We start from the raw sequence: 24,636 nt of genomic DNA, 5'->3' as shown, positions 1-24,636 counted from the left end.
TGATGAGTTGAATGGAGTTAGCCAGTCAGTGGAAGGAATCAGAGCGAAGTGGTGTGAAGGTTTGTTTTGTTTTTTTTTTTAAACTTGGGCCAAGAACTTGGAAGAGGTACCTGATATTTGGACAAATTTTGTTGAGTTCCATTTGAAACACATGAAGTTTTATTATTATTATTATTATTATTATTATTATTATTATGTTAAAACATACAGATGAAGAGAAACAGCGATCAGGTAAAATTGCAAAATGAATGTTGGTTGCACACATAATGGTTTCATGGAAAAGCAGGAGAGCGGAGACAGGGTGGGGTCTACACCTGGCCAAGGCCCTTTGTGTTATGGGGTGGTGGGAGATGCTGGTTCCCCTCCCTGTCCCCAGCAGGGGTCACAGCACGGGCTCCCCGTGACTGACTCCCTCTGGGCCTCTGGAGCTTCCTCCCAGCTCCCAGTCATGTACCAACACTGATAGGAAACAGGTCCTTGTTAAGCACTTTCTGCATGTCACGCCCGTGCTTTGGGGGCATCATCTTAATTGGGCCTTACGCCATCTTTACAAGTTGGTATATTGCTATCCTCCTCCGACACCTCAGAAAAGTGATTTTTTTTTAAGAGTTTTATTTATTTATTTTTTTTTTTTTTTTTTTTTTATATAATCCATTTTATTGTATTGTTGTTGACAATCTTTACATAGTTAACTATAGTTGAAGGAAAATCAAGAAAGAGAAGGAAAAAAAAAGGAAAAAAAAAAAAAAAAAAAAAAAAAGGTTCAGGGGGATAGGGAGGTGGGCAATGCTATTATGTCCATATTGTTTCCATCATGTATCTGAGGTAAAAGGGGGTATTGAGGGAGAAGCCCCACCCGGTTTCCCGCCCACCCCAAGTCCCATATGTGGGGCATGCTCTGAGATATGTGCTCAAGTGGAGTTAATAGTTCTCCAGTTATGAGTCACTGCCAGTTTCGCTCGATGAGGTGGTCCACTGATTGATATGGTTCATCATGAAGTCTCCATTTGTCCCATATTTCGCTGCCAACATGTAGCTGAGATGAATGATTGTCCTATTCTGTCTTCTGTCTTTTCTTGGTTAGAATTCTGAGTCCAGCAGTTCAAGTGGGGAGATCTCCAAAGATACTTTGAGGTATTCCCAGACCAGATTCTTGTATGTTCTAGCAAGCACAGGGCCCGGCACAGTCCATCACCCTGATCAGCTGGTGGTTGCAATTGCTGTGTTGGTTCTGTTTTCAGTCCCGAGTTGCAGTGGAACCAATGGGTGTTGCAGTCCAGTCTGGTTCGGCCCTTACATCAACCAGTGGGAGCTGCAGCCTAGTCGGGGCGACCCACAATAACCCCCACCAAGCCTGCCCCCTACCCTGGTTTGCCAATTTGTGTAGCAGAAGACCAGTCTGTCCCCCATCCCATTTGGCTCTGGTACTTGTCAATGGGTATTAAAGCTTAGTTCTATCTAATCGACTCAACCATCCAGCCCTCACAGATGTTGTTGAGTGCCTCTGTCTAGCCATCCCAGCCCCCGTCCTAGTTTTCATGCCCTCCCACGGGAATAGTGACCCAAGAAGGGGGAACCCACTTTTTCCCTCCCAGGTCTCTCTGTCCCGGTTTATGCACTCTTTAGGTGGTCCTGTGATTTGACTCGATAGAATTAGTCCCCAGTGCCAGCTTCTGCCAGCTGATGCTGTGGCCCTGATCTTGTCCACATGCAGCGCACAGGTGTTGTAGCCTTGCTTAGTCGTGTCTGTCTCTATCCCAGCCAACACTCTCCAGTGGGAGTGGTTGTCCAGCGAGGGGACCAGCCCCTTAACCCCCCCACCAGCTCTGCCCCTCCCTTCCTGGATCTCACGTGTGCTGGATGGGTGTTGCATTCATATCCAGTACAGGCAACCACGCCCTGGCGTTCCAGAATGTGTACTGGTTTTGTCGCAACCAAACCTGGCCCATTCCACACTCTGTTCTGGTGATCGGATTTGCCAGAGGATGACATGAACTGATTCAGCCTGGCCTGCTCCTGACCCATGCCGAATGCATGCCAGTGGGAAACTTTCCATGGCCTATTCTGGGCTGTTTCCAATCATGCTTCTCGCGCTTACCTGCAGGGAACTGTGTCCTGCCAGAGGAGTTGCCCAGGCTCCTCCATCAGAACCCCTCCCAATGCCAGATTTTGCGCTTGCCAGGGGGTTCTTGAGCCAACCCTACTCAGTTCACCTCCTGTCCTAGCAGGAACAGTGGCTTTTCCTGGCTGGCTTTCACCCCATTCTGACTCTTGTTGTTGGATGTTTCAGCCCAGCCATGGCTCGTCCATACCCACATACAGCTCACACATGGCTCAGAAGGGGATTGAGACCCAGCCTAGTCAGTCCCACATCTACCCTGTTTCTCCATAACACCAGATGGTGCTGGGATCTGAACCGGCCTGGTGCATCCAATCCCAGCCCACACTAGTGCCTCGGGTGACTGCAACTGTTTCCTAGATAGAACGCAGCCCCCATTCCAGCACATACACCCCTTGGTGGGAACCTCATCCCAGCTGTGGCTTCCCAGATTGGGACCGTTCCTAGCTGTAAATCACGCACCTGCACGTGGTTGCTCCGAGGACCATTAGGTGCCAGCCTGCTACATAAGCCGGAGCTTATCTTTTACTTGATAGGTGTTCAAAGCTCAGCATTATTGAGGGATTGGAAGTTCTTCAAAGGAAGAGTTACTGGCATTGGGAATCTTTAGGATTGACTCAGATCCCAGAAACAATGGGGTCACTCTAGAGCTATCTCAGCAGCGATTCAGATGTCCAATACCCCAGAGCTCCCCGGCCGGGCGGCCAGTAGGCACAGCCTGGCGCCAAATGGCGCACTGGCCGCCCGGGCCCAGCCCGCCATGAGCCATGGGCACATGGCGGACTGGGTTCGGGATCCGAGCTAGACGTCCTCTCCCGCAGCCCTCGGCTCGCCTCTGGCAGCCGGAAGTTAAATCCTGCAGGCCCGAGGTTGCGCCCCTCCCCAATCCCGTTCACCCACCACCCAATGAGGGTGTTGGGTGGGTCCCGGACATGCCCAGTCACGGAGGCCTCCCCCCTCGGCGTACTCACCCCAGAAGGAAGCAGGCCGCACCCAGGCATGTCCGGGCCCAGCCCGCCATGAGCCATGGGCACATGGCGGACTGGGTTCGGGATCCGAGCTAGACGTCCTCTCCCGCAGCCCTCGGCTCGCCTCTGGCAGCCGGAAGTTAAATCCTGCAGGCCCGAGGTTGCGCCCCTCCCCAATCCCGTTCACCCACCACCCAATGAGGGTGTTGGGTGGGTCCCGGACATGCCCAGTCACGGAGGCCTCCCCCCTCGGCGTACTCACCCCAGAAGGAAGCAGGCCGCACCCAGGCATGTCCGGGCCCAGCCCGCCATGAGCCATGGGCACATGGCGGACTGGGTTCGGGATCCGAGCTAGACGTCCTCTCCCGCAGCCCTCGGCTCGCCTCTGGCAGCCGGAAGTTAAATCCTGCAGGCCCGAGGTTGCGCCCCTCCCCAATCCCGTTCACCCACCACCCAATGAGGGTGTTGGGTGGGTCCCGGACATGCCCAGTCACGGAGGCCTCCCCCCTCGGCGTACTCACCCCAGAAGGAAGCAGGCCGCACCCAGGCATGTCCGGGCCCAGCCCGCCATGAGCCATGGGCACATGGCGGACTGGGTTCGGGATCCGAGCTAGACGTCCTCTCCCGCAGCCCTCGGCTCGCCTCTGGCAGCCGGAAGTTAAATCCTGCAGGCCCGAGGTTGCGCCCCTCCCCAATCCCGTTCACCCACCACCCAATGAGGGTGTTGGGTGGGTCCCGGACATGCCCAGTCACGGAGGCCTCCCCCCTCGGCGTACTCACCCCAGAAGGAAGCAGGCCGCACCCAGGCATGTCCGGGCCCAGCCCGCCATGAGCCATGGGCACATGGCGGACTGGGTTCGGGATCCGAGCTAGACGTCCTCTCCCGCAGCCCTCGGCTCGCCTCTGGCAGCCGGAAGTTAAATCCTGCAGGCCCGAGGTTGCGCCCCTCCCCAATCCCGTTCACCCACCACCCAATGAGGGTGTTGGGTGGGTCCCGGACATGCCCAGTCACGGAGGCCTCCCCCCTCGGCGTACTCACCCCAGAAGGAAGCAGGCCGCACCCAGGCATGTCCGGGCCCAGCCCGCCATGAGCCATGGGCACATGGCGGACTGGGTTCGGGATCCGAGCTAGACGTCCTCTCCCGCAGCCCTCGGCTCGCCTCTGGCAGCCGGAAGTTAAATCCTGCAGGCCCGAGGTTGCGCCCCTCCCCAATCCCGTTCACCCACCACCCAATGAGGGTGTTGGGTGGGTCCCGGACATGCCCAGTCACGGAGGCCTCCCCCCTCGGCGTACTCACCCCAGAAGGAAGCAGGCCGCACCCAGGCATGTCCGGGCCCAGCCCGCCATGAGCCATGGGCACATGGCGGACTGGGTTCGGGATCCGAGCTAGACGTCCTCTCCCGCAGCCCTCGGCTCGCCTCTGGCAGCCGGAAGTTAAATCCTGCAGGCCCGAGGTTGCGCCCCTCCCCAATCCCGTTCACCCACCACCCAATGAGGGTGTTGGGTGGGTCCCGGACATGCCCAGTCACGGAGGCCTCCCCCCTCGGCGTACTCACCCCAGAAGGAAGCAGGCCGCACCCAGGCATGTCCGGGCCCAGCCCGCCATGAGCCATGGGCACATGGCGGACTGGGTTCGGGATCCGAGCTAGACGTCCTCTCCCGCAGCCCTCGGCTCGCCTCTGGCAGCCGGAAGTTAAATCCTGCAGGCCCGAGGTTGCGCCCCTCCCCAATCCCGTTCACCCACCACCCAATGAGGGTGTTGGGTGGGTCCCGGACATGCCCAGTCACGGAGGCCTCCCCCCTCGGCGTACTCACCCCAGAAGGAAGCAGGCCGCACCCAGGCATGTCCGGGCCCAGCCCGCCATGAGCCATGGGCACATGGCGGACTGGGTTCGGGATCCGAGCTAGACGTCCTCTCCCGCAGCCCTCGGCTCGCCTCTGGCAGCCGGAAGTTAAATCCTGCAGGCCCGAGGTTGCGCCCCTCCCCAATCCCGTTCACCCACCACCCAATGAGGGTGTTGGGTGGGTCCCGGACATGCCCAGTCACGGAGGCCTCCCCCCTCGGCGTACTCACCCCAGAAGGAAGCAGGCCGCACCCAGGCATGTCCGGGCCCAGCCCGCCATGAGCCATGGGCACATGGCGGACTGGGTTCGGGATCCGAGCTAGACGTCCTCTCCCGCAGCCCTCGGCTCGCCTCTGGCAGCCGGAAGTTAAATCCTGCAGGCCCGAGGTTGCGCCCCTCCCCAATCCCGTTCACCCACCACCCAATGAGGGTGTTGGGTGGGTCCCGGACATGCCCAGTCACGGAGGCCTCCCCCCTCGGCGTACTCACCCCAGAAGGAAGCAGGCCGCACCCAGGCATGTCCGGGCCCAGCCCGCCATGAGCCATGGGCACATGGCGGACTGGGTTCGGGATCCGAGCTAGACGTCCTCTCCCGCAGCCCTCGGCTCGCCTCTGGCAGCCGGAAGTTAAATCCTGCAGGCCCGAGGTTGCGCCCCTCCCCAATCCCGTTCACCCACCACCCAATGAGGGTGTTGGGTGGGTCCCGGACATGCCCAGTCACGGAGGCCTCCCCCCTCGGCGTACTCACCCCAGAAGGAAGCAGGCCGCACCCAGGCATGTCCGGGCCCAGCCCGCCATGAGCCATGGGCACATGGCGGACTGGGTTCGGGATCCGAGCTAGACGTCCTCTCCCGCAGCCCTCGGCTCGCCTCTGGCAGCCGGAAGTTAAATCCTGCAGGCCCGAGGTTGCGCCCCTCCCCAATCCCGTTCACCCACCACCCAATGAGGGTGTTGGGTGGGTCCCGGACATGCCCAGTCACGGAGGCCTCCCCCCTCGGCGTACTCACCCCAGAAGGAAGCAGGCCGCACCCAGGCATGTCCGGGCCCAGCCCGCCATGAGCCATGGGCACATGGCGGACTGGGTTCGGGATCCGAGCTAGACGTCCTCTCCCGCAGCCCTCGGCTCGCCTCTGGCCTATTTATTTTTTTATTGGAAAGGAAGATCATCCACCCGCTGATTCATTCCCCAAGTGGCCGCAACAGCTGAGCTGACCCAAAGCCAGGAGTCAGAAGCTTCTCCTGTTCTCCCACACGGTTGCAGGGTCCCAAGGCATTGGACCATCCTTGACTGCCCTCCCTGGCCACAGGCAGAGAGCTGGATGGGAAGTGGGACAGCCAGGATTAGGAATGGCACCCATATGGGATTCTAACATGGGTAAGATGAAGACTTTAACTACTAAGCTACTGCGCCAGGTCCTTTTTTAAAAATACAAATTACCTAGTTACTAAAATGGGAAATCTAGCACTTAACCTTGACTTCTCAAACCATAAAGTCTGCCCTCCTGACGTTAATAGTATGCTGTATCTCCAGCTACTCAAACATGTGTTCAAGTTTCTCTGCTTCCCGTTTCTGCCTTTGGGCTTCTTTTTGTTTCTTAATAGGTTTTATTGATTTGAAAGGCACGCTCCCAAAACAGAAGAGGGGGAAGCTCTTCCATCCACTCAGTGGCTGTGATTGCTAGGGCTGGGTCAGTTGGTAGCAGGGAGCTGCATCCGAAGTGGAGCAGCCAGGACTTGAACTGGTGGCCAGATGGGATGCCAGCATTGCAAGCAGTGGCCTTTCCTTGGGATGTCACAGCACCAACCCCCATGTTTCCCTTTAGTGTCTGGAACGCTCCTCCCTCTGCTGTTTTCTTAGGCATTTAGCTCTTGCTGAGTCACTAATCCCCAGTGGGGGAATGCTTGCTGGAAGGTTCTCCTGCCCTTTCTTGCCTGCTCACCTGGGCTCAGAGCCTGTTCCCTGGGCTCCCATAATCCTCTGCATGTCTCTCGCTTACTGTCATGTACTTGTTCTTGTAATTAACCAGGTTCTCATAGCTCAGTCTTTCTGATGGATTAGAGGTTGGCAGACTTCTTCTGCGGAAAGCCACCCAGTAAACACTTAAGGCCTTGGGGGCACACGGTGCCTGTTGCAACAGCCCTGGCGATACGCAAACAAGCAGACCTCACCGAGTCCAATAACACCCTTGTATGGGCACCAGATTTGACCTCCCCATAGCTAATATCACGGAATACCAGAACTAGTATCACAGACTATCAGTGTTCTGTTTTTCCAACCTTTTAACAAAAAGAAATCCAAACAAAATTACAAAAAAACAAAAAGCCTGTGCAGATTGGGTGGGCCCACGCACTGTGATTTGTGTCCCCTTGCTGTAAAGTAAGCATTTCTTGAAGGTGCTGAGTGTATCTGACTTGGTGGCGCTGCTGCGTGACACACAGTAGATACCGAGGTCCTTGTATCGACTTGGGTGGATAATGAGCCTGAAGAGACGCGTTGGGAGAACAGTGTAGGGTTAGAAGAAGGCTGCTAAGCCAAAGGAGGCTGGTCCTCGGGATTGGTCCTGGAGAAACACGTGCACATATACACAGCTAAGTGCTCAAGAATGGAATACAGAATGGTAGAAGCCCCCTGACCTCCGGCTGCATGGGGTTGATTTGATGACATACCAGACCGATGGAATGCTCTGCAATGGGTGAAAAGCAGAAGCGACAACTGCCGCTGTCGCTTGTGACACACGCAAGTCCAGGGAATGATCCCTGCCCCAGGACTCCAGTTAGGAGCAAGTGAGGCGAGGCGGTCACCCCCTTATAGGAAGAGGAGTGAAGCCCCTTACAGGAAGTGAAGTGAGGCGATTAGCCCCTTACAGAAGAATTTCTACAATGCTTAGATACAACAGGTACCCTCTTAACGTCATCACAGTGGCTGTTATCGCTGTGCGGTATGATTGTAAAGGTCTGAGAATTCCAGCTATCCTGCCCACTGGCTAAATGAGCTGTAACTGGCTCAACAAAAAGGTGCGAGGGACCAGGGCTTGTGAGTACTTCCTGTAAGTGATGGGGAATCTTCACCATAAACAACCACGCGGAGAACTGAAAGGGAATTCAAGAGCCCAAAAGCAAGGAGAAAAAAATACATGTAGTCATATTGGAAGGTTGGGACTAGTAAAAACATTTTTTCTGAAGAGCTATTTATTCATTTTTATTGTAAAGTCAGATGTACAGAGAGGAGGAGAGACAGAGAGAAAGGTCTTCCATCTGATGATTCACTACCCAAGTGGCCACCATGGCTGGAGCTGCACCAATCCAAAGCCAGGAGCCTGGAGGCTCTTCCAGGTCTCCCAAGTGGATACAGGGTCCCAAGGCTTTGGGCCGTCCTCGACTGCTTTCCCTGGACACAAGCAGGGAACTGGATGGGAAGCGGGGCCACCAGGATCAGAACTGGCAGCCATATGGGATCCCGGTGCGTGCAAGGAGAGGACTTTAGCTGCTAGGCTACCGCACTGGGCCCTATTAAAAACATTTTTTAAAAATTGAAACCAAAAGCAGTCTGGTAGCATAACATTTCTCAAATAGTTCAGAAAAGTTTTTTGTTCATTTGTGATATTGAGTAAGGTGAGTGTCCAGTAGAGCAGTTCAGCTGCACTTTGGGACACTTGTATCCCCTATCAGGATCCCTGGTTCCAAGTCTGGACTCGGGTCTCCCTTCAAGCTCCCCGCCCTTGTGCACCCCGAGACGGGCAGTGGGTAAGAGCTAGTGTACTGGGGGCTCTGCTGCACATGTTGGAGATGTGAGTAGAATTCCCATGTCCTGGCTGTGACTTGACCGAACCCCAGCTTTTGCAGGCATTCAGGGAGTAACCCTGAGTTTGGGACATTCTCTCTCTCTCTCAAATAAGTAAACATTGATTAACACTTCCTAGTAGATACTTCTAGGTCACTTATAAAGTATGAGATACAATGTCACTTATTTCTAGATTGTCTTCTTAGCACTGGTGAACTTACTAAGTACATGGAATTACACAGTGAGCCATGATTTATGCAGACCTGTGCAGGAAATGAGCCCTGTCCCTGGAATATAATCAGATCAGATATTTCTGCAATCTCTTAAACATGTTTTTCATAAGAAAAGGTTCCATGGTCAAGCCTTTGGGAAACTGTGCCTGAGTAATGTTGGATTTCTTCACTTTGGAATTTCCAGAAACTTTGTCATCACTAACACAATGTGACCATCGGGTTGGATTGCTGGGAACATAGCCGGGGAAATACCAGCTTAGCACTTCTCCTGAATTCTCCCTCCCTCTCCTAATGTAGCGAGAGGTGCTTTCCAATAAACGACCCGATCTGAGTTTGGGCCACTGTGACATGACAAGAGCAATTGCTAGCCAGTTTAAGAACATACAGTTGAAGATTTGGAAAATGAATTCTTCATAATGCCCCTGGCTTTGTCCTTTAGTAGCTAACCAGTGAAAGCTGTACTTTACGAGCAAGGTGACCAGGCCAGGCCGTTGTCCAAGCTGGGGCGCTTTGAGTGTGACGGAGGTCAACTCCGAGTGTCCCAGGGAGAACAAGGTGGCCACCCTCAGCAGGACTCCCCAGGAGGCCGCAATCACAGAGCCTGGCCTCAGGAGCCCGTTCCCAGGGCTGCCTGGCTTGTGGGTGAGTCACGGGCTTTGGGATCCTATGTGTAGGATTCTGGGACTTTAAACCCTGAAACTGTGGCCCCAAGGAATGTAACTATTTAGCAAGGGGTTTTCAAGGTGGATAGGGATTCCTGACAATGCATAGTGGTTTTGGGTTTTGTTTGTTTGTTTGTTTTTTGGGTTTTTTCTCCAAAAAGGGCCAAAGTATTAATTTATCCCATCCAAAGTGAAATGAAGTTCACTGTGGAAAACTTTTCAGCCCTGCAGCCAGAGAGTTGCTTCACACTATCTACCTAATTTTTTTTTTTTGTCTCCTTTCACTCTTGACAGTTTTTTGAGGTGCCGTTTGACTCCAACATGAATCGAACGAAGAACAGGCCTCTGGTCCGTGGGCAGATCAGGTAAAGTCACGTCTGTGAATTCCCTCTGCTTTAGAGAGCCTGCGTCTGCTTGTCCCTCCTCGTCAGGTCCCAGAACTTTGCCTTCGCACCTGCCAAGGACCCCACTGGTGGCCGTTCGCTGCGTGTCTCCCTTCTAACCAACATGCGCTACCGAGCACTTCAGATACACCCAAGACTTGGGGCTTCGATAGTGAGAATCACTTGGATGTTAGGTCTGTGTGATCTGGGGGGAGCCATGGTCTCTATTTCACTTGCGGTGCTTGATGGTGGCACCCCATGCACCTAGGGTTTGAAGACCCATACATAAGGGCCTCAGAAGAAAGCTACGTCCAAAATCCCATTTTTTCAGATTAACCAGTTAAGCTGTTGTATGCTCAGAAAAGCCCTGCCTCCATTACCGTCCTTTCCACCAAATTCAATTAAGCAGAACTAAAAGGCATATAAATATTTTAATGTCACTAATGGTTAATAATTAACTTCCTGGAGACCCCTAAACTGGCATTTTAGAATTTTTTTTTTAATCTAGTTATGAGCCTAGAAGAATAAAAAGGGCCAATTGGCTTATCCTGAGTGTTCACAGTCAGAGCTTAGCATGTATGAGGGAACCACTTAGAGATCAAATAATCACACCCACCACATAAGATACCAAGGAAACAAGGGCAGCTCCGGGTAGATTCAAGCTCCATACAAGCAAGTGGAAACATTAGATTGTTTTGACACTTTCAATTTCTTTTTTTTTTTTTTGATGGGAGATCTCTTTTTTTTTTTAAGATTTATTTATTTTTATTGCAAAATCAGATATACAGAGAGACAGAGAGAAACATCTTCCATCCAATGATTCACTCCCCAAGTGACCTCAACGGCCGGAGCTAAGCCGATCCAAAGCGGGGAGCCAGGAGCTCTCCTGGGTCTCCCAAGGGGGTGCAGGGTCTCAAGGCTTTGGGCCATCCTTGACTGCTTTCCCAGGCCACAAGCAGGGAGCTGGATGGGAAGCAGGGCTGCCAGGATTAGAACCAGCGCCCATAAGGGATCCAGCGCATTCAAGGTGAGGACTGTTAGCCACTAGGCCACCACGCCGGGCCCAACACATTCAATTTCTAATGCATGTAAAATACTGCTGCTGCATTTGTTGTAAAGGCCATTAGAATCGGACAACAGCTTCTTCTCTGATACTTTTTTCTTAAGTTTCTCAAGTGTATGCAAAGCCGTGTATCGTCTTTAAGTGGATGAAGGGACAGGTGTACCCACATTTATTTTAGAAAAAGGAGTCCAATGGATAGGGCCCCCTACTTTCAAAACTGCGAACTTTGACCGTGTCCCGTTAGTCTCTGTCATGATTTTAATGTCGTATTTATCTGCTACAAAGATAGTTTTTAAATGTGACGTCATAGGAGTGTAGTTTAAAGTTTTCACCGAGTAGCCATTTAAACTTATTTCTCAGTTTTGACTGGTTTTGTGCTCCTAGCAGCTGTGGGTCTTTTAAATCCAAATGTTATTTCAAAAAGGCGTTCTTGGTCCTCCCTGCTCCATTTGACTGGGGCTGGAATGCCTCCGCGATCGGCACAGCTCCACGGGCTTACTTTAGGGGCCCATGTGAAGTGGGCCCCGTCATCGTTTGTGGGCACATGACTCATAAGCCTGGGAAAGTCTTGGGCTGCTAAATTCTGTTTAGCCCTTACACCCCGACTGGGACCTCTCCAATCTATACAGACACACATTTGGGAGAAGTGATTGACCGAAGGATTGCATTTTTTTTTTTTTGGACATTTTTGTTTACATGAACAAAATTTGCTTCTGAGGAGTAGGAGTAACATCCTCCTTTTAAGGAAAGGGGCAGGTCTGCAGACCAAGCATTCTGTGGGTGTTTAAGGCCCCAGGGAAACGCCCTAAGGATATTGTCCTGTCTTCCAGAAAAACCTGGTGGCCAAGTAGCTGCTGCCACGGAACACAGTGGTTTTATTTTGCTTGTTTACTTTTATTCCAGAAAAGATTTAGAGGTATCCTTAAGACTAGATAGTGATAGAGGGATATGGATGTCAGGGTTATGGGAAATGGAATATGGGATTAAAGGTGAAATGCTAAGAAAAAAGCCTTCAGATTCACAGTTACGATGTTCAGAGTGTAAGTTTCACCTGCGTCTCTGGCTGGGGTCACAGCTGTGTCGCAGTGAGGATCCTTACACGTCCCTGGGGGGATCCCAGCTACACACTCGCGCCAAGCCTTCCGTGCAGATTCTGTTCTCACAGTCTCCCCCCGAGGCAGGTCCTCTTTAGTCGCCCCCGACGTTCAGGGGAGCAAACGTAGAATTTGTCACGGACAAGTGGCGCAACTCAGGTTCACTCACGGGTCTGTCAACAACACGTAACGAAAAGGAAACGCCACTTCAGGAGGACCGACCGGGTGCTGATGGTCACGGAATGTCCTCAGTGACTTCCGTAGAGGGAAGCAAACAGCAGGTCGCCAAGGCTTCCCTGGACAGAACTGCCAACAGTTCCCAGGGAGACCATTTAGAATGCATAGCCTTGAAGTAGTTAGCAGCCTGTTCTGGGGCCAACATTATAGGCCAGAGGCGCAGAGAGAGAACCTAGGTCCACACTGAGTTGAGCTGTCATTTTGGGCAGTGACGTCCGTATCAGAGTGGCTGATACATGCTACGCTTCCAGTCCAGCTTCCTGCTAACGAGCCTGGGAAGGTAGCAGGTGGTGGCCTGAGTACCAGCCACCGACATGGAAAATGTGCATGGATTCCACGCCCCCATCCTCAGCCTCACCTAGCCCTGGTTGTCGTGGCCATTCAGGAGATGAACCAGCAGATGGAAGAACTTGTTCTCTCTCTCTCTCTCTCTCTTTCTCTCTCTGTCACTCTGCCTCTCAAATAAATACATGCACACATGGAACTGGGTGCCAGGCAGTGAAAGGAGGGCAGGAGGTGTCAGTGTTGTGTACACCTCAGGTGGTGACTAGGATCAGGGATGTGAGGGATGCTCAGCCACACGGTGTGATGCCGAGGAGCAGGTGGCTTGGACCAGCACAGGCTGCATTCCCACTCTCAGCCCAGGAGCACTGCCAGCGACGCCCTCCCTCACATCTCCAGTACCACCTGACGCCGAGGTCATGACAGGGACGCCCACAGCATCTCATCATTGTTAAGGCTGTTTAAAACAAAATAAATGGGATGCAAAATATATTTAAGCCAGCTGCGGTTATACAATCTAGTACGGACCCCTTTAAATGCCTTTGCTGTAAATATCACTCAGTATCTTTACATTTTCTTTATCTTGTTGGACATTTCAGCCAAAAATGTCATAACTGTGAGTGTTTTCCATGAGGAGTGATTTGGGCTTGGAGCTGCTTCGGGGTGATATGTCAGGAACTCACACTCGGGCACGAATCAGCCCGCTCTGCAGATTGCTTTTGTAAATGCAGAGTCTTACAGTGAAGGTAAGCAAGAGAAGTTTATCTTCTCATTAAAAATCCAGGTTCAGTGTAATCCCTTGTAACTAGGTAACTGGAAATTTAAAAAAAAAAAAAGTTGGAAAGTAGAAAACAATACCTATCTTGAGATTTTTTTTAAGATTTATTTATTTTTATTACAAAGTCAGATATACAGAGAGGAAGAGAGAGAGAGAGAGAGAGAGAGAGAGGAAGAGCTTCCGTCTGATGATTCACTCCCCAGTGAGCGATCCGAAGCCGGGAACCAGGAACCTCTTCCCGGTCTCCCACATGGGTGCAGGGTACCAGAGCTTTGGGCCATCCTCAGCTGCTTTCCCAGGCCACAAGTAGGGAGCTGGATGGGAAGTGGAGCTGCCGGGATTAGGACCGGTGCCCATATGGGATCCCGGCGCGTTCAAGGCAAGGACTTTAGCCACTAGACCACGGTGCCGGGCCTGAGATGCTTTTCATACGGTAACCATGGTCTAGTGTAAAATGTCTGTGGTCAAGCATTTAACCTAGCAGTTCCTGCCTGCATCTTCTAGCAGAGTACCTGAGTGTGGTACCCAGCTCTGACTCCAGCTTCTTGCTCCCTGCTAATGCAGACCCTGGGAGACAGCTAGTGATGGGTCAGAGAGTTACATCCTTGACACCCTGGTGGAAGAGACAGAATTCCTGCTCCCGGCCCAGCCAACCATTGAGGGCACTGAGGGAGTGAACCAGCAGCTTTAAACATATTTGTTTGTTCTCTCCCCTCACTTCCCTCTCCCCCCCCAACACTGCCCCGAAATAGATTAATTTTTAAAGGGTTATGTAATTGATTATAAGCTTGGCAAGTCATTTAATTACTCTCTCCATACTACCCCTTCTCCACATAGAAAATTCCTAACATGTTCATTTCATAACAGGGTTGTGGAGATAATAGCATCAATAAAATTGCATAGAACTCTGAAAGAATACAGAATTATTTATGGAAATTTCATCCGTCTTCAAACTGTGCTTCAAAATGTAAATATTTTAATACTTACCAGGTAATAACTTAAGTTTGGGTTACTTACATAGGATAGGAGGGAAGAAAGCAAAACCATGTTGCAGTGCAAAGCAGCTCAGGGAGCAGACATTGGGTTTCCGTTGTCCTGACTGAGTTGGGAGAGGGACAGTACTCAGTGAACTGTGGCACGTGATTGGACCCTGCATTCATGCCATCATCACCAGGACAATGTTAGAGAGAACAGCGTATGGAGACATGGGCTTAGGAGCTAGGGTGACAAGGAGATAAATGACAGCATCTGAAAAATCACACTGAGGAGATAGCAGCACATTTCACTCCAAAGCGTGTTGACTGAATGCACCTGCTGGCCAGGTACCGAGCTGGTCAGTAAACATCTTCAGTGTGGTGTGCTGAGTACTGCTGTAGCAAAGGACCCTGGGAGACGTGGGGGTGCAAAGAGGAGGCTGAGGCGTGCCTGACAGTGAAGAGCTGAAGGGTAAGGAATAAACCACTCAGGCTGTCCTTGCTCGACTGGGTTTGCTCTCTGCTCCTCACCTGCTGGTCTGGAGCCTCCGTCTCATCTCCCTGTCCACCCGCTCAGCATGGTCTGTACCTCCTGGCCCCGGATTTGCTCTGCTTCTGAGCCTTGACCCTTTGGAACGTTCTATTGGGAATACCCCCAGAGGCATCTCACTTGCGTTTCTTTTTTTTAAAAAAAGATTTTATTTATTTTTATTGCAAAGTCAGATATACAGAGAGGAGGAGAGACAGAGAGGAAGATCTTCTGTCCGATGATTCACTCCCCAAGTGACCTCAGTGGCCGGTGCTGCGCCAATCCAAAACTGGGAGCCAGGAGCCAAGAGCCTCCTCCGGGTCTCCCACGTGGGTGCAGGGTCCCAAGGCTTTGGGCCGACCTCCACTGCTTTCCCAGGCCACAAGCAGGAAGCTGGATGGGAAGTGGAGCATCTGGGACATGAACCAGTGCCCACATGGGATCCCAGCACTTACAAGATGTTGAAAGACTACTCCCCCCCAAAAAAAGACCACCAAATGCCCAAGGGACCCCAGATCTCGGACGAACATTCTCAGCAGACTGAGAGTTGTGCAGGCAGCAAACTTCCCGCTGAGACTGTGGGCCGTCTTGCTGGCTAAGCATGTCCGGAAAGGTGTGAGGCGGCTTCATCAGCTTCCTTTTTTTTTTTTTTTGCCTGTGGCCTAAACGTATCTGAGTACAAAGTTCTGGTAGACTCCTTTTCTAGTTAGATCTGTTTGTTTAACGGTATTGTTTGCTGTCACTCTTCCAAGTCCCTTGTGATCTATTGTTAGAGTAGCTTGTATGCTACCGTTTAGTGTAACTACTAACTTTCATCTGCCTGCCTGTCCTGCAAAAATTATGGTATAAGCTGCCCGGTAAGACTCAATAAAGTGTGCATTGGCTCGTCTTGCCTCCGCATCCCCTGCGTCCTGGTTCTTCCCAGCGTGGTCATCACACCCCGAGTCCCGGGCCCCACTAGAGGGACCCACAAGAACAAGGCGAGGGTTTAGCCACTGAGCCATTACACCAGGCCCAAATAAATCTTTCTTTAAAAAAAAAAAAGATTTTATTGTTTATTGGGAAAACAGAAGGAGAGAAAGAGACTATCCTTGTAACTCTTGCTTCACTTTGCCAGTAGCTGCAGTACCCGGGGCAGGGCCTGGCTGAAGCCGCGAGCCCACAACTGCATTCAGGTCTCCCACATGGGTGGCAGGGTGGCGGGGGCCATAGACTTGGACCATGATCTGCTACCTTCCAGGTGCATTAGCAGGAAGCTGGATCAGAAGAACAGCCAGGAGTCAAATAAGTGCTCCAGCATGGCAGGCTAGCATCCCGAGCAGCAGCTTAACGTGCCACGCCACACAATGCTCGCCCCAGATAGGCACCGTTTTTAATGCTATGGTTCAGCAGTGAGCAACATGTGTAGAAAGTCCTGCCTCTGAGGACCCTGCAAGCTGACCTGTCATAGCTGACAAAGAATTTCTTAATCCACATGAACCGATGCTTCATGACGGCTGGATAGATGGACAGGCAGGCAGCGGGTCAGCAGGTAAAAGAGAAGTGGAAATGACCTCCCAGGAGATTCAAGGCAGGAACACAGGACGCATAGTACCAAGGCAGTGACAAGCCGTTCCAGCAGGCATGGAAACTGAATGAGGAAAGCTAAAGGAATCCTCCAGGGGCTGGTGTCGCAGTGCCCCGAATGCGTCCATGTGAGTGCCACTTTGATTTCCAACTGTTCCACTTCCGATCCAGCTCCCGGTTCATGTGCCTCGGAAAGTAACAGGGGACAGCCCCAGTGCTCAGGCCCCTGCACCCACCTCGGAGACCCAGGGGGAGCTCCTGTCCCCCCGGCCCTGGGGTCACTGTGTCCCCCAGGTGAGCTGCCCTCCCTCCCAGCCTCTGCTTCTCTTCCTTCCCACCTACCTTCTCTCTGCTTCTCTTTTGTAACTTCTGCTTGCTTTGTAGGAAAGCTCACTCTCTCTCACCCCTGAAATGATCTCATCTCCTCTGGCTCTGTGTGCTCCATGTGGTTCAGGGCGACCTCAGAACGAATCCCAGGAGGCTGTAGCTCCACCGTGGAGGCGAGGCCTCACAGCCAGCACCACTCTGTGGGTGCAGAGCTTGGACGCATTCTCGTTATCTTCTGGGTGTCTTGCCCCAGGAGACATGTATGCGCAACCGTCTTAGGCCCTTCTTTTGCTGACTGTCTTATTTAACTCAGTGATTCTCCCATCGAGTGAACACCCGTCATTTTCCAGCCCTCTGCAGAGACTTGTGCGCACTGCACGTGTGCCCTTCGGGGGTTCTCACCGATAATTCCAAGTCTACCATGTTTTCATCCCCAGGCTGACCTAGGTAAATGCAGCCTCGTGGGGGGGGGTGGTTTCAAGAACAGAGAAATGCATCCAGTCCCCTTCCGTGCAGCCCGTGTGCTGCTCGCCTGTGTTTTCCTGGGCCACCCTTGTGCGCGTTGTCTCAGGCAGTAGACTCACGAGGGACGTGTTTAATCAGGAACGTAAGGTAACTGACCTCAAACAGTCAAAAACGTATTTTAAGCAATAGAAAACTTTTGCCAATTTTGGAAGAGGGATCAAAGAGAAAGGACTTTGAAGCTGACATACCCTTTAGCAAGATCTATGAAATTATATTAGTATTCGTTTTAAAAATTTTTATTTATTTGAAAGGCAGACAGGGAGGTTTTCCATCTGCTGGTTCACTCTTCAGGTGGCGCCGACAGTTGTCGCCAAGTGGCCCACAGCTAGGAACTCCACCACAGTCGCTCATACGGATGCCGGAACTGATCTCAGACACTGCAGTGTAAGAGGCTGGCATCTTCAGTGTGCCACGACACCTGGCCTGTTGTTTGTTTTGATTTCCCCGTGTGGAGAAGATGAAAGAGAGTGCCCTATGAAATGCCGGTCCCGTACGTCTGAGGCACCCCTTCTAGTTAAAACAAGGGAAGTGAGTGAGTGTTTGCACGAGTCCCGTTTGAGAAAATTCTCCTCTCCTGGTTTTGCCCACTAAGTAGGAAGAAAAGGCAAGACTGCCATTTAAATCCATAGTCGGTTGCAGAGAGCACACTGCCTTCCTGTACCTGCAGGGGCAAAGGAGGTCCAGCCTGTTGCAGCCTCTGATGGCCCGACGCGCCCACCGCCCTTGGAAACACTTGACCCCGTGGCTTTCTGCTTTCCCTGCGGCGCTGCGGAGAATTATTCATCAGAGCCTCTAATGGCCTGGGGGCCACTCAGTGAGACTGAGTGCCCCAGACAGCACATCACTCAGCAAGTATCCCAGATGCGCAGGGCTCATCGCCAGTTGCACTGCGTTGGGCCAAGAGCCTGTGCATCTTAGGACTCCAGAGGGCTTGTAATGGAGCCACTCTGCCCTCCGCCGTCAGCTCCTTCCCGCCAGAGTATGCCCCTATTAGCTTGGTGCCAGACCTCTGCCTCTGTTCCCCGTGGGCCCAACAGATCCGCGGCTCCTGGCGTCCAGACACGTGTTGTTGAGGCAGAACAGCATGTCACAGGCACCAGCATGAACTCGTCTTTGCTGCTCCCTGCGAGACTGGCATTTCCCTGGCATCGCTGCATCCTCACTTGTAATTCCTTCCTTCTGCCCCCACCCGTCTCACAGATTCTGCACCCAAGACTCCACCTGTTTAGCGGAACTCCATGTCTGCTTGGGCCTAATTCAATAAAGTGTGTTTGATTTTATCCATTTTTCCATCCACTTGAAAGAGAGACAGAGAACTGTCATCTGGTGGTTCATTCATGCCCACCATGACCCCAGCTCTAGGCCACAACGAGGAGCTGGGAATCCCATTAGGGTCGTCCGTGTCGATGACAGGGACCCAGCTTGAGCCATCACTGCTGCTTCTCAGGGCTCAGGTGTTGCACCCTGGGATACACATGGCTTAACTACCAGGCCACATGCCTGCCCCTGGAGAACATGCATTTAGTGGGTTTTTTTTTCTTTTTTTTTAATTGGTGGTCAGGGGAAGGGTCAAGGTCAGAAGATGGACCTCTGTTCTCCCAGGGAGGATACGTATTTTCCACAGCTGGGATCTTTATTGGGAATTCTGGGGGCCCCTCTTCTTCCTCGTGGTCTTCCAAGGCCTAAACCCTGGAGCTGGTGCTCAGCTCAGCACAACTCCCTTCCCATCCCAGCTCGGTGTCCTTGTCTGCTGCAAGACTGGTCAGGTGGTCGTGGTGGTCCTTTCCCAGATGGGCTGTTCCATCAGCTGCGTGTCTCCACTCTATGGGAGCGTCCATCCTCACCGTTCATCTCATCTTCTCCCTGCGCTTGCTCTTCACATTCCGCTCTCTGTGAATGTCAACCCTGATCCCTCATCCACTCAGTGACTCTCAGCCCCATTCCCAGAGCCCGGTGAGGAGAGCAACCGGCCCATCCAGACAAGGGCCCACCCTCTCGTTCCTGGGGTTGGGGGAAACAGAAGGTCAGGGGTACCCACAGCTGCTCTGCTGCATCCAGGGTGGCCGCCGCCAAAGCTTAGCTTGCCCTGGGCCAAGCATGCGTGTCTGCCGGGATCCTGCTCTGTAATTCGCTTTTCTGTAACATCCCTCCCCCATGGGCAACACAAGCACACGTGATGTCCGATTCTTTGTATGGTAAGGAAGAGAATCTTAAAACCAGTAACACCCCCGAGCCAAGCTCAGAGGCCCATCTGCCCACCCTGGGTTCCCCCTCTGTGTGGAGTTCCTCAGGGGAGTGGTCACAAACTTGTAGGTGTCCATTTCCTGTCCCCTTTGTGGTTTTGCCAGAAGATGGAGGGCCGGTGTTACCTTTAGTCTGCCACCTCTGTCAGACTTGAAGTCCTTCAGACTCAAAACTACATGAATCTTACACATGGCCTTGTTCTCATTGATATTCTTCATCCTGGTCTTCTCCTGATTAAACAGAATGTTCACACTCTCACGGCCTAACATCTCTTAGAAGTAAATGATTCTGTTCTTCCTCCAGTTCTTCAGGCATTTGTTCGCCACCAGCAATTGTGCCCTTTGTTTTTACAATGCTGGAGAGTGTATCATCTGGGTGGGAAAATTAGCTGGACACGCACTTAGCAGATAGGGCAAGGCAGCCCGTAATTGTGCGGTGAATGAAATGAGGAAATTGTCGTAAACACGTTCTCCTGGGGGACCAGGCAGAGCAGCTAGGGACGCCGGCAGCTTGCTGCAGGAGGGGGCCCAGGCTGGCCCTTTGTCCCTGCTCTTTTGAAAGACGTGTGTATTTTGCTTACGCCTCCTTTGCCTTCTCCATTTCCCCCTCACGCAGGCGTTGACAGGGAAGTAATACATGTCAACATTCGTTTCTGCAGCTTAATGCATCCGATCAGAGTGAGCCCCACTGGTAGGCTGCAGGCCTGGGCCCGGGCGGGAGAGAGTGGCCGCTAAGAGCAGAGCGAGAGGTTATTTAGAGAGGATAAATTAAAACACTTGGAGTCGGGGGTCAGCCCATACCTGGTCGTGAAATGAATGATGAAGATGAGTTTTCGAACTGAAATGAATGGATTGTTTAGCTGGCATTATTAACTTAAAGAACAGGGTTTAGCTTAAGTATTATAGGGATTTACAGGAGACATTTTTCACATCTACTGAAGGTTTTACCAGTAAGCACTTAAGCAAATGTAAACATTTTGCGGGCTGCAGGGGAGCCGCGGATCTTACTCAGCAGCCTGCCCGCCTCGCCGCGTGCACGTGCGCCCTGGCCGGGCCGCGGCCCTGCACGGTTTCCCAAGATTGTTATCATTAGTCTCTTGGTGTGTATATATTGCTAATGTAATAAGAACATAAACATTTTATAAGTATAGAAATTTCTTCTTCTTTTTTTTTTTTAATGTTAGCCAGTGATTTGAAGTGGCAGGAAGAACAAATTTGGTTTCAACTTCACACTAGCACGGAGAACTTTAGTTCTTCAGACTCACTCTCCGCGCTGCGGGACCCAGGGGATGAAGCGCGGGCGATGAGCGTGTAGACGCGGTCCTGCGTCATCATTCCTGGGGTAGATTCAGGGGGCACGCTGACTGCTCCACTGCTACATTCCCTTACTCTCTGTAAAGAGGAAAGAAAGAAGAAGTAAAAGGAAAAAAAGGAAGCATTGATGACTGTTTTTGAAGCATTGTAAGAGGCGAAGGTGGGGGCAGTCGTCAACTCCCACGACTCCAGAACCGGAAAATACCCAGCTACTCCAAGAGATAGGAACAATTAGACTGTTGTTTGGAGCCACTCGAAAAATCAGGCGTATGGGGCAGGCAGCACAGATCACCTCAGGTTGTTTAGCCTAACTGCCCCTTCACCTCGTTTGGTGTCTTTTCAAGTAAGACGATGTGAGAAGATTGGACCTCGTGCCATCGCTGAGTGCCGTCTTGGGTTAATGTGCTCCTCCCTTTGGCATGGCTTGTCAAGGGTCATTTGGGCAGAATTCCTAGGCATAAAGAATGTGAAGATGAAATGCCCAGAACACTGCACTAACACACATACCCTATGTGTAATTTTTTTTAAAAAAAAAAAGTAGAAATTTACAGTGCCGTGGGCGGGCAGGCCAGCAGCAGTGCCTTTGGCATGAGTGAATGAGCGCCGTGAGAACCCCAGGCCGACAGGCACACCTGGACACCAGCCATTTGGGGAGTCACAGAGAGCAAGACTCGGACACCGGCGAGGTGGGGGTTGGGACTGGCAGGAAGAGAGTGGGATTCCAGGCCACGGGATCGACACCCATAGCAAGTTAGGCAAACCCTTCTTGCCAGAGACACCCTCTCACACACACACCAGAGCCAGTGCGCCTGCAGCCCCCCAGACCAGATCCTTGTCGAGGCGTTTTGTCTGGGCTATGGTTTGTGTCGGTTGCCAACATTTAAAGATAGAAAACCTTCCTGTCAGACCCCAGGTTCCGGAGCTGTGTCTGCGCATCCCCACCTGGTACCTGCCAGGCACGCACAGCCTCCACCACACCTTGGCTTGCCACACCCGTCCTTTGTGTTGCCAGCTTGGGTGCCCATGGGCACCTGCTGACCTGCCAGGGGGCTGAGCTACCTCCGGTCCCCAGGTAGCCTCCAAAGCTGCAGGGGGGGATGAAGAGTTTTATTCCCTCTGTTGTCTTACGTGTTGTGTTTTCTTAAAGCTCTTAGACTCTTTAAAAATCGCTGACCCTATTTTGTGTAGGTGAACAACACTGCTCGGAAAATTTAAAATAAAAAAAGCCTGTGGACTTCTGTAAATTACAACTCAGAAGGAGGGTCAGTGAGGCCATCTGGCTGCACCAGGAGAAATGTCAGGCGCTGGGTGCTGCAGGCCCTGGAGGCTTGCCCTCAGGGTGTCAGGGAACAGAGGGCAGACCCCCCCCCCCCGCACCAGCGGAGCGGCCATGCTGAAAGAAGAGAGGCCACTGCTCTTGGCAGATCCCAGAGTGGCATCCTGTGCTGTGGCATATCAGGTGAAGCTGCCTTCTGTGACGCTCCCTCCCCATAGGGGAGCCCGGCTCTGGATCCGCTTCTGATCCAGCTCCATGCTGTACACCTGGGAAAGCAGTGGAACTTGGCCCAAGTACTTGAGTCCCTGCCACTCTCGTGGGAGACCCAGATGAAGCTCCTGGCTCCTGGCTCCTGAAGCCACTTGGAGAATGAACCAGTGGATGGAAGATCTCTCTGTCTCTGCATTTCTTTCTGCAACCCTGCTTCCAAACAAGTAAATATTTTAAAAAGAAAGAAAATCCTAGAGTCGTTGTCCACATATTTTACCTTAATCTTAAGCTGAATTGATGTAGCATAGTGCCAGATCACTATTTGCTGCTTCTTGAGTTTGAGAATTACTCTCATGGCCTCAAAAAAGGGAGAACGCTCACTATGGTTTTGTTTGGTTTTCGTTTTTTTTTTTTTAATAGCCAGTCAATCTTATCATTTTTCTTGATTCCTAAAGCCCTTTCCGTACAGACCTGTTTTGTTTTCTTGTGTGGAAAATAAGTAAATAAATAGAGTTTTTCTTACTGTACTCCCAAAGTCCTCAAGTTCTGAACATAACTGTCAGAAATATTTACTTATTCGTATATATCTCCTAAACGTGCTTTAAAATGGGCTTTTGGCATCGCCGTCCTCATAGCATCCTTAGGTTCTGAACATTTTTGTCACTGCCCTCCTGCCTTGCAGTGTCTGTACCTTGAAACATGCTGAGGAATACAGAGCCCCAAAGAAGAAGCCGGGGAGACGGTTTGAAAGCAATTATCTGTAGAGACTTTCCCCCAAAACTCATTTCAAAGCCCAAATGTGGGATTTATGCAGGAAATTAAAGTTAAATTGGCTTGGTTTTGATGAAGGCTCTGGGATTTCTTTTGTTTTTGAAGAAAGGAAATTTTATTTTGTAATTTAAAAATCATTTATTCTGGAAGAGTGACCAAGAAGTATGAGATGTAATTTTTGTGTAAACCAATTACCTGCAGAACTGCTCAAAACGTAAAGCCTTCCTGATTCGATAGAACGTTTCATAGACCTCCCCGACACATTCCTTAAACAGAAGGGCCATGTTTCTGCAGGAAGTTATTTAAAAGTCAAGTCATTTAAGTCACATTTATTAAGTGCAATAAATAGGCATCAAATGAAAGCTTGTGTTTCTCGTCTTTGTTTCTACTTTCCATTAGAAAATTCCACTGGGCTCAGGCCCACCCCGGTAAGGACTGGCGTTTGATAAACATAGCAGTGTTAAGGGAGCATTTTAAGGAGGCAAAAATAATTCACAGAAACGTGTTGACAAACCTTCCCCTCCCCCGACCCTTGAGTCTATTCTATTGTTTCTTTTCTCCCATAGCCTTGGGCAGGAACGGTGAAAGTAGAAATATCCCATGCAGTGGTGCTCAGTAGAAAACATATCTCAATTTAAAATGTAATTGAGTTTTGTATATGAATTCTGAAATAAACCGTCATTCATCCCGCAGCGTGAGCCATGAATCTGTTTGCATGCGTGAGTGAATGAATAGAAAGGAATATTTTTTTATAGAAAGGATGAGCACTGGGTCTTTATTGCGCCCACCCCCTATGAAATAGCATCGATTTTCCCTATTCATACATTTCTACTGGGCTAGTAAAAGTTGGAAATTTTTGACAGTACCATCATACCCCCATCAGCTTGTGTTCTTCTTCCAGCTGGTCTAAATTTACTCCAAGAGCCATGTAAGAAAATGTTAATTCATCTCTTCTTTTTCAAAAAGATTATATATAAAAATATGTGTGTGTGTGTGTATGTGTATTTCTTTAAAAGGCAGAATGACAAAGAAAAATCAAGATCTTGTGCTGGTTCAATCCTCAGATGACCTCCACAGCCACCACTGAGCCAAGCTGGAACCAGGAGTCGGGAACTCCATCCAGATGTCCTGTGTGGGTGGCAGGGACCCAAGCAGTTGGACAGCCCTCTGCTGGCTTCCCAGGTGCATGAGCAGGAACCTGGACTGGAAGCAGAGCAGCCAGGCACAATTGTCCAGTGTGGATGCCAGCAGGGCCAGGAGCCTCCCGCACAGTGCTACAACTCTGGGCACTGTTTCTTCTGTTTTTAGTAACAGTACTCTGCAAGCGTATTGCTAAGGAACTGAATGAGCAAAGGAACAAAGGGACTGATGAAAAAGAAAATCCCAAGCAACAAGTTTAGAAAAATGAATGAAATGATAAAAGGATGCAAAAAGGAGAAATAACTTTGTGTGTCTG

At 51.2% G+C, this 24,636-nt stretch overlaps 1 protein-coding gene across 1 annotated transcript in view; it reads left to right on the top strand.

Annotated features, from left to right (window-relative positions):
• Positions 1–24,636, top strand: part of LOC101529893 (protoheme IX farnesyltransferase, mitochondrial) — a 130,669-nt gene that overhangs the window by 86,563 nt on the left and 19,470 nt on the right. Inside the window, exon 5 of the mRNA XM_004594883.2 lies at positions 9,903–9,973. Coding sequence (XP_004594940.2) covers positions 9,903–9,973 — 71 coding nt within the window. The remainder of the gene's footprint in view (positions 1–9,902; positions 9,974–24,636) is intronic.

Source organism: Ochotona princeps, chromosome 17, assembly GCF_030435755.1.
Source record: "Ochotona princeps isolate mOchPri1 chromosome 17, mOchPri1.hap1, whole genome shotgun sequence".
NCBI lineage: Eukaryota > Metazoa > Chordata > Mammalia > Lagomorpha > Ochotonidae > Ochotona > Ochotona princeps.
Note: the sequence above shows the minus strand (reverse complement) of the source record. Positions and strands in the feature narration are given on the sequence as shown.